This window comes from Nuphar pumila, chromosome 8 (assembly GCF_984573655.1).
Source record: "Nuphar pumila chromosome 8, dmNupPumi1.hap1.1, whole genome shotgun sequence".
Classification (NCBI taxonomy): Eukaryota; Viridiplantae; Streptophyta; class Magnoliopsida; order Nymphaeales; family Nymphaeaceae; genus Nuphar; species Nuphar pumila.
In genome coordinates this window covers 12,346,625-12,361,237 of record NC_143256.1, presented here as the reverse complement: position 1 = coordinate 12,361,237, position 14,613 = coordinate 12,346,625, and the positions used below count along the sequence as shown (strand labels likewise).

Here is a 14,613-nt window from a genome sequence, read left to right as displayed (position 1 = left end):
ATCCTATTCTCCTTCCTACGGACCTCAACTACATTATCTATAAACTCACGACTAATAACAATCTCTACTCCATTCCTATTCCTATTTATTCCTGTATACCAAATCTTATATCCCCAAGGTTCTATCACTTTTGCTTTCTCACCTACCCATTTGGTCTCTTGTAGACATAAAATATTCATCTTTCTCCTACACATAACATCTACTAACTCTACCAACTTACCAGATAAAAACCCTATGTTTCAAGTGGCTAACCTAATTTTATGGTCTTGAACTATCTTCTTTACCCCCACCCGTCCAACAAAGTGAGGGAACCCTTGCCTATTTGACACCACACCTGGGCGCCGGTATGACGCGTCACTTCTGGGCGACTACCTAGCAACCCTTGCCCATTTATCATTGCCTCCGGGCCTATAGATATAATTAAATAATCACATAAATAAAGGGTCTAAAAATTTAGGGCATTATAACTTTCATTCAACTCTCAACAGGTATTATACCACACTCTTTGTAACATACAACTCATGGATGTCATAGACAAAAACTATCACCCCCTATTCATTTAGTTGATGTGAGAGTACATCTACCAACAAAATGTATCAGAGAAATAGAGAGACAACAATGGCAACCAGGAAAAGAAGATAGATGCCAAAAAAAGAATACTCCATGAGAAGTGCTTGGGAATTCATAAGAGAAAAGGGTCTACAAGATAAAGTATTCAAAAAAGTCTGAAACAATAAAGCCCCTCCACGAGCCACAATTACTCTAAGTTTTCCTATAAGAAGAAAGTTGCTCACTCAGAACCACCTACAAAAATTGGGTTTCCAAATGCTAGGTACGTACTATGCAAAAGAAAAGAAAGAAATAGACATTCACTTATGGAAATCAGTATCCAACTTGTTTGGAAGGGCCTCAAAACCCAACATCAATTTAAAAAACAACTTGGTCAGATGGATAAGGAATTCAAGGAAAAAGATGTCCAAACAAGCTGAGAGATATCCTATCATGTGGTAATTTCGATGATATGAAGGAAAAGGAATGAGGCAATTTTTGAAGAGGCTTCCAAGACTCTGCAACAAATAACAAAGGATGCGATTGTGAGAGAGCAGGTGATGTGTACTCTCAAGCACTCAGAATACTCGGTGGCTGCATGATAGATGCACCTACGATATTAGAAACCCTCTTACAGGGGATAGGTAAAGGTCAACATCCAAAGCATCTTCCAAGACAAAATGTATATAAGGTAGACAGTGCCCACTCCAGGAGGTTATACAGTAGAAGTAGGGTGTTTTTCCAAGGATGAAAAGTTGGAGGATAGAGAATGGTATGCATGATCAACAATCCTAAAGAATGCAACAATGAAAGGAAAAATCATCTTTAAAACAAGCTGAATGAATGTCTACTGTCAAGTGTTACAAGCCTTGAAAGGAAAGAGATTTAGAGAAGAGTTGGCTATAGGGCATGTTACAAGCTTTGTACAGTTTTGATAGGATTAACAGTAGTCATAGTTACTGTAAAACTTAATTTTGGTTAAAAACCTAGCACAGCCAGAGGAGGAATGAAATAAGACTTAGACAGACTGACACCCATTGACAGAATGGCGGTTTTATTTTTGTGTACAAATCATAGTTAGTACTGGTTCAATGAACAGGAAGGGGCGTGCCTAACCCCAACTTAACTATCAAAAAAAGAAAAACCGCAATGAACATCAAGTTCAACGCTCCCAAAGAGAGCCTAATGAAGTGGAAGATAAAACAGCGTGAACAAACTCGATTTCGAGGTAGTGTGATAAATATCGCAAGAAATATCAATTTCTTGTGAAAAAATCATGAGAAAATTAGTTTGGCGAGAAATTGAATTTATAGAAAAATTATCTTCTGTGACTATTTATCACAAAAATATCGCGGTATTCTTAATTTCTCACGAAATTACCTTTTGACTTTTGCTCTGTTTTTTTGGGGGGGTTTAACAAGAACACCCTGCCCTCTTTCAAAAAAACAACAACAAGAACACCCTGCCCCCCACCCACCTTTCCTTTTCTCCTTTCTATGCGTCTGAACGACGGAACCCTAGCGGCTGGCGGTGAGGTTTTCCGGTGTAGCCTGGCTGCGTGAGGCGTCGGAGGGGTGGCAGTGGTGCGGTAACTGACCGGTAAGTCCCAATTTTCTCTCTCTCTCTCTCTCTCTCTCTCTCTCTCTGTCTGTTATTACTGCCATTGATTCGGTGAAGAATCCCCAGAAACAAAGCATTATCTCATTTAAGTTGTTAGTTAGTACGAGAATGATGGGGCCTTAGGCCTTTATGGATCTTCAGTTCATAACCAGTTTTACTTTTGCCTAGAAGGATATGATAGGAACGAAAACATTGGTGATTTTCTTGCTATTGTTAGAGGCTGTTTTTTTATTCCAAAAAAATGGGATGATTTGTGTGATAGTATTATGCAGAAAAAACGATTTTTTGATGCACCTACTTGCCCACTAAAACAAGATGAATTGTGAAAATTTACATAACATGAAGAGTTATGACAGGTTTTGGGTAAATGTAGGTGGCTCTTGCCATGCTAGTTGCAACCGTGGTTTGCAATTTGAAAAGACTCAACCACAAGCAAAAGTTTTGTGGAAGAGTTGCATGAATGGGAGAGGATCTCTCTCTCTTGCGTAAGTGCGGCTTTCAAAATTGTGACTGGTTGCTTCCCTTTTTACTTATAACTTGTGTGGGTTTTGTTCTAAGATTTTGGTCATTTCTTTTCATCGTTGTTCCTTTTTTTCTTAATGAAAATGATACTTCCTCATGCCATGATTTACTGCTTGTTGATAGGATTTTCACCTATCTGTAATTACATTGAAACTCCTACGAAGAAGCATCTTTACCCACTGTCATTTTGTTGGCATGCTGCAAGTATACTCGCATCTTTGCCCACTGCCATTTCGATGGTTGTTATTTGATGTTTGATGGTTGATAGTTGATATTTCTTAGATATGATATTGAAATTGAAAATATATTTTATTTTTTCTTTACCTGTAAAATTAAATTGTGTAATCAATTTGTTTTCATTTTAATTTTATTATTGTTTAATTTTATTGATTGTTTTGAGAAGTTATTTATTTTTTCCAAGATTTTGCCGATAAATCTTGAGAAAAATAAAATATTTTAGAAATCTAACAAGAAATTCATAGTCAAGAAAGCTGTTTTAAACTTTTGTCACTATGATTCAAGGCAAAGAGAACAAAAGAAAAACGTTGGGGCTCAGTGACAATTCTCAATCTCGGAGAATTCTTCCAAACGTGCACTCTGAATAGACTATTCTACTGAAAAAGAAAAAGAGAAAAGGTGAAGGGGTGAATTTGGCTGTTTGGTGAATTCCCGTGCACTCGCTCTTTTGGCTTCTCAAGAATTGGTTGTTGGGTATCGTCAGAGATGTCGCAGTTCCCATCGTTCACACACCAGTTGCCGGCGACACCCGTCGTTCCCTCCTCTCTCCTCCTCCCTTCCCAATGGCCTCAATCCCAGAACGACGTGTTCACCCTCACCCTCGAGGAAGCTGATCTGGAAGACAAGGTCTCTCTCTCTCTCTCTCTCTCTCTCTTCTTATCTTGCCTTTGATACTATGTTACATTCCATCTTGGTTCACACCAAGACCATGTTAAATCACCTATGAGCATGTCACTGTTCTTAGTTCATTTGATTTTGATAGTGAACAAAAACAACATTTTGCAATAACCCTTTTGTTTAATTCTATTTTACTGTTATTTATGTTTCTTATCGAGCCATCTACGCTTGATCATCTGTTCAGTAGGCTGTTAAGATAATCTCTAAGGGCACATTTGGAAGTGAGAAAGATGTAGGAAAAGTGAATGTAGAAAGAAAAAATGTACGATTTTTTTTACCATTCCAAACGAGAGAGAATTTTTCTTTGAGACATTTTTTCTTCTAAAAAGTACAATGTTTGATAGGAAACATTCCTCCGCTTGCTGGGGGGGGGGGTGAAGAATATTTCCTACCAAAGGAAAATTTTCATTTAAAAGACACACACACACACACACACTCCCCACCCACCTCCCCACCACTACAACTAGTGCTGCTGCTGCTGCTCCTCTTTCAACCCCATCTCACCACCACCACTACCACTAACTTAATTCTGACGGCCTCGACGTAAAACTGCAAAACAAGTTTTCAACCTAGAAACTTTTACAAAAATAGATCAAGCGCACGATTTGCTGCACCTTTGCCTCGTTGAGCCAGTGGTTGAGCAGGCATGCGAAATCGGTGTGGAGCCCCTCGTCCCGGGAGATGAACTTGTTGGAGAAGGTGAGCCCCGACATGAACCCCTGCTTCTTGAGCTAGAAGATGGTTCAAAAACTTTCCTAGAAGATGCCCTCAACGGCGGCGAAGGCAACGAGACACTCAGCGAACGATTCAGACCTAGTGATCCATCGGAGTATCCACTGGGCCTTCTTGGTGACACAGGGGATGGTCTCAACAGCGTGGAAGAGGCGGTGCTTCTCGGTGGAGTCCTTGATGTAGGTCTCGAGTAGGAGGGAGTACATCTCCTAGTAGATGTTCTCGATGATTATCTGGAAGCCCTTGAATCTGCCCATCCACCACCTTTGGCTCAACCCACCTCCTCCTGCTCCTCACATCACAACCCTGACTCAAGAGGTGTGGTGGAGACGCAAGAGGTAGCAAACATGGTGGAGAGGCTGTTCCACACCCCACCGCCCGCCCCCCCCTCCCCCCTCTTCTATCTCATTTTTATAACATTTTCATTTTATTTTTCTCATGATACACAAACAAGTGAATTTTTTTCATTTAGAAAAATTATCATATCAAAACTTCTCATAGGCAAAAATTTTTTTTCCTATGAGAAATTTTCTTGCTTCCTTATGTGCCCTAAGCAAGACGTCATTTTCTGGGCCTTATATCTGTTTTGTTGAATGTTCCAAAATTTTTGCGCTCAAACTTTTATATATCTTGGGAAATATTTTATCCACATCAATGTTATGAAAAGCGTTGAGGCGTAGTGTAGCCCTCCACCAAAAACCGAAGCGAGGCGTAAAGCGTAAGCCTCAAATTTAAAAAAAAAAAACTTCAAAAACTCCTTTAAAAATATGTAAAAATATAAATAAAATTAATGCAACATACCAATATTTCACAATTGAAAAAATCATGTTTTTAATCCAAATTGTGATTTCCTAAAAATATCATGTTGAACACATCCATGGGGTCAAATTGATTAGATAATGCTCATAGGGTGAGACAGGGAGAGACGGAGACAACGAGAGAGGGAGAGCGAGAGAGGGTGAGACAAAGAGAGAGAGGGAGACAATGAGAGAGGGGGAGATAGAGAGAGAGGGAGGGGTGACACAGAGAGAGAGGGAGGGGTGACACAGAGAGAGAGGGAGATCACGAGAGAGGGAGACACAAAGGGTGAGAACGAGAGAGGGAGAGATAGAGAGAGAGAGAGAAAGGGAGAGCGAGAGGGAGAAACAGAGGGAGGGAAGGAGGGAGACAATGAGAGAGGGAGAGATAGAGGGATCAAGAGGGAGAAACAGAGGGACGGAGAGAGACTCTTACCTATTGAGGGAGGGTGACGCCTTCTTCTTCTTCTTTTCGACACAGAGAGAGAGAGGGAGGAGGGTGAGAGACAAGAGAGAGGGCGAGAGTTGAGAGTGAGAGACGGGAGGGGGAGGCCTTAATCAGTCGGGGCCTCCCCCTTTTTTTGACTTGTAAAAAATGAGGTGCACGCTTCATGCTAAGGCGTGCCTCGCCATGAGGCTTGTGCCTCACTAACTTTACGCTTTATATGTGCGCCTCAAGGCACAAAGGGCCTCACCTCAAGGCGAGGTGCACTTTTTGGGCCTTGAGGCGCGTTTTTAACAACACTGATCCACATTTACTGAATCAGATTCTCTAGGAGTGGATGATGGACTTTCTTGCAAAAAATTTCAAACTTCCGAGTAGACCCAGATATTGATGTCTTCCTTGACTATAACTTGGTATTTTGTGTAACTTTAGACCCTTTATATTGAGGTTAGTAGGTTCAACTGATTGGAATGACTAAAACAATCCTCAGAGGTGGTAGCAATTTTGAAAATGTGAAGTTACTTTTAAGGTCGAAAAGGTTGATACCTTTTTTCAAAGTAAAATTGAAAAATGTACCCTTTTATTAATTGTTAAAGAATGTAACTGAAATTAATCATTAGTGTACCCAGAAAAACTTAATTTTGCTCCTCTTTTGTGGACTACACGCAATTAGGGGGGCTGCTTCCAACTGTACTATCTTGGGGCTTGAACTTCCGATATGTTAACAGGAATTTGAGCATACTGGATCAGATGCTAGTGAACAGGGATTTAGGCATGCTGGATCAGATGCTATTGACACTTTCCAATTCTATCTTCCATTTTATTGACAGGCATCTTTAGGAACAATGGAGGAATTACAATCATAGTTGCTAGAGGATTTCGAGAGGATTGGGGAAATCAGGGAGTAATGCACAAATTTGGAAACAGGAATTGGTAAATCTGAATTTCAAGAGGACAGGGGAAGCAACAAGCAGATATGAAGTGATATGGGAATTGTTTGGGAAGATTTATCTGAAATAATTTGAGATGTGAAATAATAAAAAGTTGATGGGGGTAATAAAAACGGAGATCATAGTCCTTAAACCACATTAAGACACCTCTAGATCACTAAATTTAAAAGTATGAAAATATGCATGCAATAGGGCATTAAAAACAATAATTGTTTTGGCAACATTTGGGATGAGAGTGAAATTGAGGACTAACAGGCTTACTTTGAATATTTGATGTTAAAAACAATGAGTAATACATGTGAAGCAGTTGATACATATTTTGTGAGGTCCTATTCACATTGGAATAATTTAGTAGCAATTTAACTACTTTATGATGCTTATGAACAATAAAATCTTATAAAGCTAGACAAGTGTTTCATAGTCTCATGCCTAAGATATTATGATATCAATGCCAATCAATTGTAGAAAATCCTTCCATCTGAATGGCAAGCTAGTCAAACAATAATAAAGTATGCTCATGTTATCACCAAAAAAAAGGAAAAAAGATCTAAAATAGTGACTCATATCACTATAATCCACTATTGATCACCAAATATTCACTGACAATGAAAAAGAAACCATCTAAAGGAGGTCCACCATATGTATCAAGCGGGCTTTTTCTCCCCTTTTGATCTTTGCTAGACTCCCCTTCTCTCTAGATGTACTTATAAAATAGTCATAAGTTAATCTGGCATCTGTCCATTTCCCAAGTGTGCTTCCCACTATTGCTATGTCCTTGCCTCATCTATGGTCAAAATTTATTTCTCCCATATGGATATTACTTGGAAAAGGTCACTGGATTTTCGTAAGACACACCATGCTGCTTGGAAATCCTTTACTCCTTATACTGCCCGATGATCCGTTACTTTGGTTATTCAAGTGACTTCCACATATGCTTCCATATAAGTCATTCTAGATTCATTTGTATGTCCAATAATTTTCAGCCTTTTTAGTATACTAAAATCATTACCTTTTATGCTTTTAAAATTCAATAAATTTTATTGAAAATTAAATCTTACTGCCATTTTGATATGTGAAAGAGAAGTGCCTTCAATGAATATATTTGCTTCAGTTTTCTTTGTTGGTTAAGAAATAAACCTATGTTAAGGTTTGAATGTCTTTTGCTGTTATTCTATACAAAAAATATCCTCCGCCCAACTGAAAACATAAATGTATATATATATTAAAATTAGGTTAGCCACTTGGAACATAGGGTCTTTAACTGGTAAGTTGGTAGAGTTAGTAGATGTTATGTGTAGGAGAAAGATTGATATTTTATGTCTTCAAGAGACCAAATGGGTAGGTGAGAAAGCTAAAGTGATAGAACCTTGGGGATATAAGATTTGGTATACAGGAATAAATAGGAATAGGAATGGAGTAGGGATTGTTATGAGTCGTCAGTTTATAGATAATGTAGTTGAGGTCCGTAGGAAGGGTGATAGAATTTTACTTATTAAATTAGTATTAGGTACGGATATTATTAATATTATTAGTGTTTATGCACCTCAAGTAGGTTTAGATGATTCCATTAAGCATCAATTTTGGGAAGATTTAGATGGAGTAGTACAAGAGACATCTTATGGAGAAAAGCTTTTCATCGGCGGTGACCTTAATGGACATGTAGGCATTAGTAGGGATGGATTTGAGAATATCCATGGAGGCTATGGTATAGGAGAAAGAAATGAAAGTGGAGAAAGGATTTTAGATTTTTGTTTGTCCTATGATATGATCTTAGCAAACACTTGGTTTAGGAAGAGGGAGTCTCACCTAGTAACATTTAAAAGTGGGGTTAATACGAGTCAGATAGATTTTTTCCTACTTAGAAAGAGAGATAGGGGTTGTTGCATCGATTGTAAGGTTATACCAGGAGAAAGTGTAGCTACACAACATAGAGTCTTAATTTTAGATCTTAGAATTAGACAATGCCGCAAAAGGGATAGACATAGGATAGATCCTAGAATTAAGTGGTGGGCACTGAAAGGAGCTAAACAAGGAATGTTTGTAGAGCAGGTAGTTAAGGAAGTTGATTGGTGTCTCGAGGAGGATTCAGAATCAATGTGGAATAAGATAGCGGGTGGTATGAGAAAAGTAGCTAAGGAGGTATTGGGTGAGTCTAAAGGCGGTGCACCACTAGGTAAGGATACATCATGGTGGAACGAGGATGTCAAATTAGCTATTAAGGTTAAAAGAGAGTGTTATAGAAATCTAAGTAAGAGTCGTGATAATGAGAATTTGGAGAAGTATATGATAGCAAAGAAGGAAGCTAAAAAAGTTGTTCGAAACGCGAGGGCTAAGGTATATAAGGAGGTTTATGACAAGTTGGATACCAAAGAAGGCGAGAAGGATATTTATAGGCTTGCAAAGATGAGAGATAGGAAATCGAAGGATTTGGGTATGGTTAGATGTATCAAAGATGAAACGCAAAGGGTTTTAGTCAAAGATGAGGAGATTAAGGAGAGATGGAAAGATTATTTTGATAAGCTATTTAATGATAGTCATGCTCAAGATCTTGGAGACTTCTCCATTCCTTTTCATGAGATAAATCGTGACTTCATGCGCAAGATTCAAAAGAAAGAAATTGCAGAGGCTTTGAAGAAAATGAAATCAAGAAGGGCAGTTGGCCCAGATGGTATACCTATCGAGGCTTGGAAATACTTGGGAGAGAAAGGTTTAGAATGGTTGACAAATCTTTTTAACTTGATTTGGCGAACAAATAAGATGCCTAATGAGTGGAGGAAGAGTACTTTGGTGCCTTTATATAAGAATAAGGGTGATATACAAGATTGCACAAACTATCGTGGTATAAAACTCATGAGTCATACTATGAAACTTTGGGAGAGGGTGATTGAGTCTAGGTTGAGGAAGGTTGTCATGATATCGGAGAATCAATTTGGTTTTATGCCTGGAAGATCAACTATGGAAGCTATACATCTTCTTAGACAACTTATTGAAAGATATAGAGAGAGGAACAAAGATTTGCATATGGTTTTTATTGATTTAGAGAAGGCATACGATAGAGTACCTAGGGTCGTTCTCTGGTGGACAATGATGAAGAAAGGTGTTTCTCTCAAGTACATTAGTATAATTAAAGATATGTATGAAGGAGTAGTAACCAATGTCCGCACTTGTGGAGGGGTGACAACCAATTTCCCGATAACGGTTGGGTTACATCAAGGATCTGCTTTAAGCCCTTTCCTATTTGCGATAGTGATGGATGAGCTTACGAGATCAATTCAAGAAAATGTACCGTGGTGTATGTTGTTTGCTGATGATATTGTTTTGATTGATGAGTCTAGAGCTGGGGTTAATGCTAAGTTAGAATTATGGAGACAGACATTGGAAGCTAGAGGTTTTAAGTTGAGTAAGAGTAAGACTGAATATATGGAATGTCGGTTTAGTAAGCAACGAAGTAGTGATGGGAGTGTAGTGAAGCTTGGTGAGCAAGATATACCGGTGAATGATTATTTCAAATATTTGGGATCCATCATTCAAAAGTATGGAGAAATTGATGGAGATGTAAATCATAGGATAAAGGTTGGGTGGATGAAATGGAAAAGTGCTACTGGAGTGCTGTGCGATCGTAGAATGCCATTGCGGTTGAAGGGAAAGTTTTATAGGACGACTATTAGACCCGCTTTACTATATGGTACGGAATGTTGGGCTGCCAAGAGACATCATATTCAAAAAATGAGTGTAGCTGAGATGCGGATGCTTAGATGGATGTGTGGAAATACAATAAAAGATAAGATTCGGAACGAAGAGATACGTAAGAAGGTAGGTGTTGCACCCATTGAAAATAAGATGCGAGAGAATCGTTTACGGTGGTTTGGACATATTCGGCGAAGGCCTAATGATGCTCCAGTTAGAAGGTTGGAGAAATGGGAAAATATATTAGTTAAAAGAGGTCGGGGTAGGCCTAGGAAGACTTGGATGGAGATGATAGGAAAGGATATGAATGCTTTGAACCTCACCGAGGACATGGCGTTGGATAGAAATGATTGGAGGAAAAGGATTCATGTGGAAGACCCAAAATGAATTTCTTTTTTGGTTCATATCGCTGACCCCAATTGTTTTGGGATGAAGGCGTAGTTGTTGTTGTTGTTGTTGTTGTATATATATATATATATAAGGAGTAGTGCGTAGGTGCATGATCACTTTCGAACATGACCAAAATGAACTTCTGCTGAGCGTCCATCGCGCGCGTGAAGTCTTTCCGCACTGGGACTTTTAGCGGTGACAAAATTCGCCGCTAAAAGTCTCAGCGGTAACCTTTAGTGGCGAAAAAAGTCACCGCTAAAGGTGTCATTTGGTGGAACCTTGCATGGAACGTCCATTGCGCATGCGATGGACGCTCCGCCCGAGTTTGTTCTGGTCATGTTCGAAAGTGATCATGCACCTACACATTTTCATATATATATATATATATATTGAAGGCATTTTCTCATTAAGAAAAGGAAAAGAGTTGACCAGAAATCAACTCTAAATACTCACTAAAAAAATAGAAAAATGAAGGAAAATAATGAATAATATGAAAATATAATAGGCTGCAACTCCAAAGTGTTCCTATCCTAGAAGCTTCAATCTATTTTAAAACATCGTCCTTGGGGAAAAAATGTTGAATAGAATTTTTAATGCTGTGGTGGATACCAATAAGGTTATTAAATGTGTTTTAAAAAAAATTTCTGGTTCCTTTCTAGCCACTCATACCACTGGGCTAAAGAACATTGACGTGTCCAAGTGCAAGTCCATTTCTTATTCCTGGCACTTATCCAAGGGGCCAATGTTATTTGTTCACAGATTCAACCCTGTCAAATTTGATGCTGATTGCAAGCTCAAAAGATGTCCTGAAAAATGGGCATGCACAAAAGAGGTGAAAATTTAATTCTTCTGCTGAATAGTAGACATTAATTAACTATTGGCAAGCCTCTTGAGCTCTCCTGGCCATGAATATGTATTTTATCAAAATTATATAAAACATTGACTCCTTTTGACAAACACCTTATTCCAATATTATGGAGAATGATAAAGCACACATCCACATTAGTTAAGCTCCACATTGTATCAGTCCAGTGTCCAGTCATCTCCATGGTTAGCTTCAATAATAATGTTTTGCTGCCACGGGATACTTGGTTTTGGCATATGTTACGGAATTATTGAAAACTTAATCTTCTTCTTTACTAGATTGCCTATTACAAAATTATGGAGAATGAGAAAGTACAAATCTGGCATTAGTGAAGCTTCATATTGCATCTCTCCAGTCATTTCTATGAACAGCTTTAAGAAGAGTATCTTGCTACCTAACTACATGGATTCTTGGACCTTTACTTGATTTTAAAACATGTTATTGAGCTACTAGTAAAGCATGAGACACTTTTTACTAAGTTGAACTTCTTGTAAGCAATTAACCATGATTATTCTAAGTTCTCTTTGATTTTCTTTACTATTTAATGTCAGTAATGGTGACAGATAAAAACAGGATATTTTATCTTGCATTCATAGAAAAATGGGCCTTTGTTATCATTTTGGATTGCAGCATGCTCACGATTGTAATGAATCTAGGATTACTGCATCCCACCTTTGGTTCATGGCAGTCCATGTATTTGGTAATGGGTGCCATGTTGCTGCTAAAATTTCTGATGGACTTCTTACAGAAAGTGAGTACATAAACGCTACATAAGTAGGTTATGTTTTTAAGGCAGTGGTGAATAAATTCTCAGATTAAGCTTGGACAGTCTAGTATTAGCAATTTTTGAGTGTACCAGAAAAATACTGTTCTACCATTTATTTGGAGATGACATAATTTATACAAATCTTTTCAGCTCAATACATGGTAGTATAATGTATCAGAATCCATCAAAGTAAACAATATTAGAAATAATTGATATTAGAAAAAGAGAAAAATTGTCGTGATTTAGCTAAAATGTTTCCAGACAATGACCCATGTCCTCAACAATTCCTTTAGCTTTCCTTTGATATGTTAGGTTGCATGGTTGGAACTCCCACTTATCCTGTTGAGATGTTTCATGCTTTTTTCTTAAATGGCTACTGTTTGAACACATGTGAAAGACCATTAGGAATTCATTACAAGCTCTCTCCCTTATCCATTGGGAACACTTATCCTTACAAAAGTGATATCTATGGACATGTATCTTAGAGGCAGGATTTAATTATTTTTGATAGAGAAGAAACTTTTTTATGGTTTTCATAAATGCTAGACACTGGCAACTGCCCCCTCTCAGTATAGAAAAGATGAGTGTTATATTTAATCAAGTTGGATAATATGATTTGGTCCCAAACTGATGCTTGCCTGTTCCAGGTTGCTGACTTTACATTTTTGTACAAATTTAGGTTTTCATAAGCTCATCCTCACCAATGCTAGAGTTCAGTCACAGATTTTCTGTACACTTGTTCAAGAACTGGAATAGTGCTCCATTACATGTTCGAATGTTTTAAATGTCTTCAATTCTTTCATTCTCCTTGATTGAGTCATTCGATAATTTGGTTCTTTATCTCCTTATCAAATCGTTCTAAAGTCAAATTGTTGATTCTGTTATAATCATATAAACCTGGCAATGGAAAAATGGTGATGACAATATAAACTATCTGAAGTTCAATCCCATAGGCATGTTATCTGTGTTTGTCATATTTTTTTATGGATCAGGCGTCTTATGTTTCAGGTTATGGTAGGTTCCTAGGGAACTTCTTTAATTTATCTTCTGTTATATCTTCTTCAAATGTAAGAGAGAGATCACCATTAAAGAAAATCTCATGGAAACGAGTGTGATTGTCAATGTGATAATCAGTTAGCTGTTTTTCACTTTTTTGACAAATCTTTCTGAAACAGTTCCCTCATGATAATCAAGTGGAATTTCTCACCAAGGTTTTCATTACAGTTCAATGAAATCAGGAAAGCAAATGCCAATTTGGTTGTAATTGGGAAGGTGACTCAAGACAACGAGAAGGAAGAGTTTGATGGTGAGGCAGATGATGATGACGTGGATAATGTAGATGAAAGTGAAGGTGATGAATTTGAGCAGGAGACAGGATGATGCAGTTGTAATGCTAGGCAACCTGTTGGTATTGCATATTGGATGGCTGTCAGTGACATGCAAAGCCTGCTATGTGTTACATGACTACTTTAATCAAGTTGTATTATGTGAGTCGTCCACTTTTTTCTTCATGCGTATATGGATTGTTAACTGTGAAATCTTTCACTGATTTGCCTGTCCTCACGAAAATATATCACATGAACATTGCAATTTGATACTTTGTGTAGAAGGAGGCTCTCAAGAATTGGTGCTTAAGATTTTATTATAATTTGCATATTTCTGGTACTTAGGCTAGCCTGGTTAACTGTTATACTAGTGTAGACAACAATCCGTTCAATCTATAATTCCTGCTTATAACACTTTGCTTGTGCACGGGTGTGTCCGTAGCTTTCAGAGGTGGGCCACTGTAAGGCAGGGTGGTCGTGGGGCCCCACCCGCGGTTTTCCTAGCTTCAGCAAGGGTTCCTCGTTATAAAAAAAAAGTGACAACTAGTGTAAAAATCAACAATGAGTTTCTTGAAACACCATGGTCCAGATAGTATACACGATGTTGGCGTTGAGCATCTTTCTCTACTTTATTTGCTTCCTGACAACAGCAGGTTTTCTGTTCATATTTTACACAACTTAAAACATCAATTTAGGTTTCTTTCTTCAATCAAGAAAATATTTGTGGTCACGTACTGTGGCAAGTAATCTGATAAGGAATCCAGACGTGTTGGATTTCAGGGAGTTTTTCTTTTTCCTTTTCTTTTTCTAACAAAATATGTAGATGGCACTCGCTTCTGGCACCATTTTGTGCTTTGGTCGAGATAAAAAAATGACAAACATGGTTACTCAAAATATGATAAATGTGGTCAATTGATTTTTTTCTTAATGATTTTACCCCTTGCCTGAAAAACTAGGCACCATTTTGTGCTTATTATAGTTTGACCCAATGATCCAACTTATTTCGTTTAACCCCAAATATAAAGAATGTTGGATCAAGAAGGACTTGAC

General features: G+C 38.0%; 1 protein-coding gene across 1 annotated transcript; it reads left to right on the top strand.

The window, feature by feature from the left end:
• Positions 1-2,010: 2,010 nt before the first annotated feature.
• LOC149829623 (uncharacterized) lies at positions 2,011-13,873 on the top strand. The gene is made up of 3 exons (XM_090015599.1): positions 2,011-2,148; positions 3,214-3,555; positions 13,463-13,873. The coding sequence occupies exons 2-3, from the start codon at positions 3,415-3,417 to the stop codon at positions 13,616-13,618; spliced, it is 297 nt and encodes a 98-aa protein (XP_089871725.1). The 5' UTR covers positions 2,011-2,148; positions 3,214-3,414; the 3' UTR covers positions 13,619-13,873.
• Positions 13,874-14,613: the final 740 nt, after the last annotated feature.

Coding starts and splice junctions, on each gene's coding strand:
- LOC149829623 (XM_090015599.1), top strand. CDS start 3,415: ATGTCGCAGTTCCCATCGTTCACACACCAGTTGCCGGCGACACCCGTC. Junction 3,556..13,462: donor AAGCTGATCTGGAAGACAAG/GTCTCTCTCTCT, acceptor TTTTCATTACAG/TTCAATGAAATCAGGAAAGC.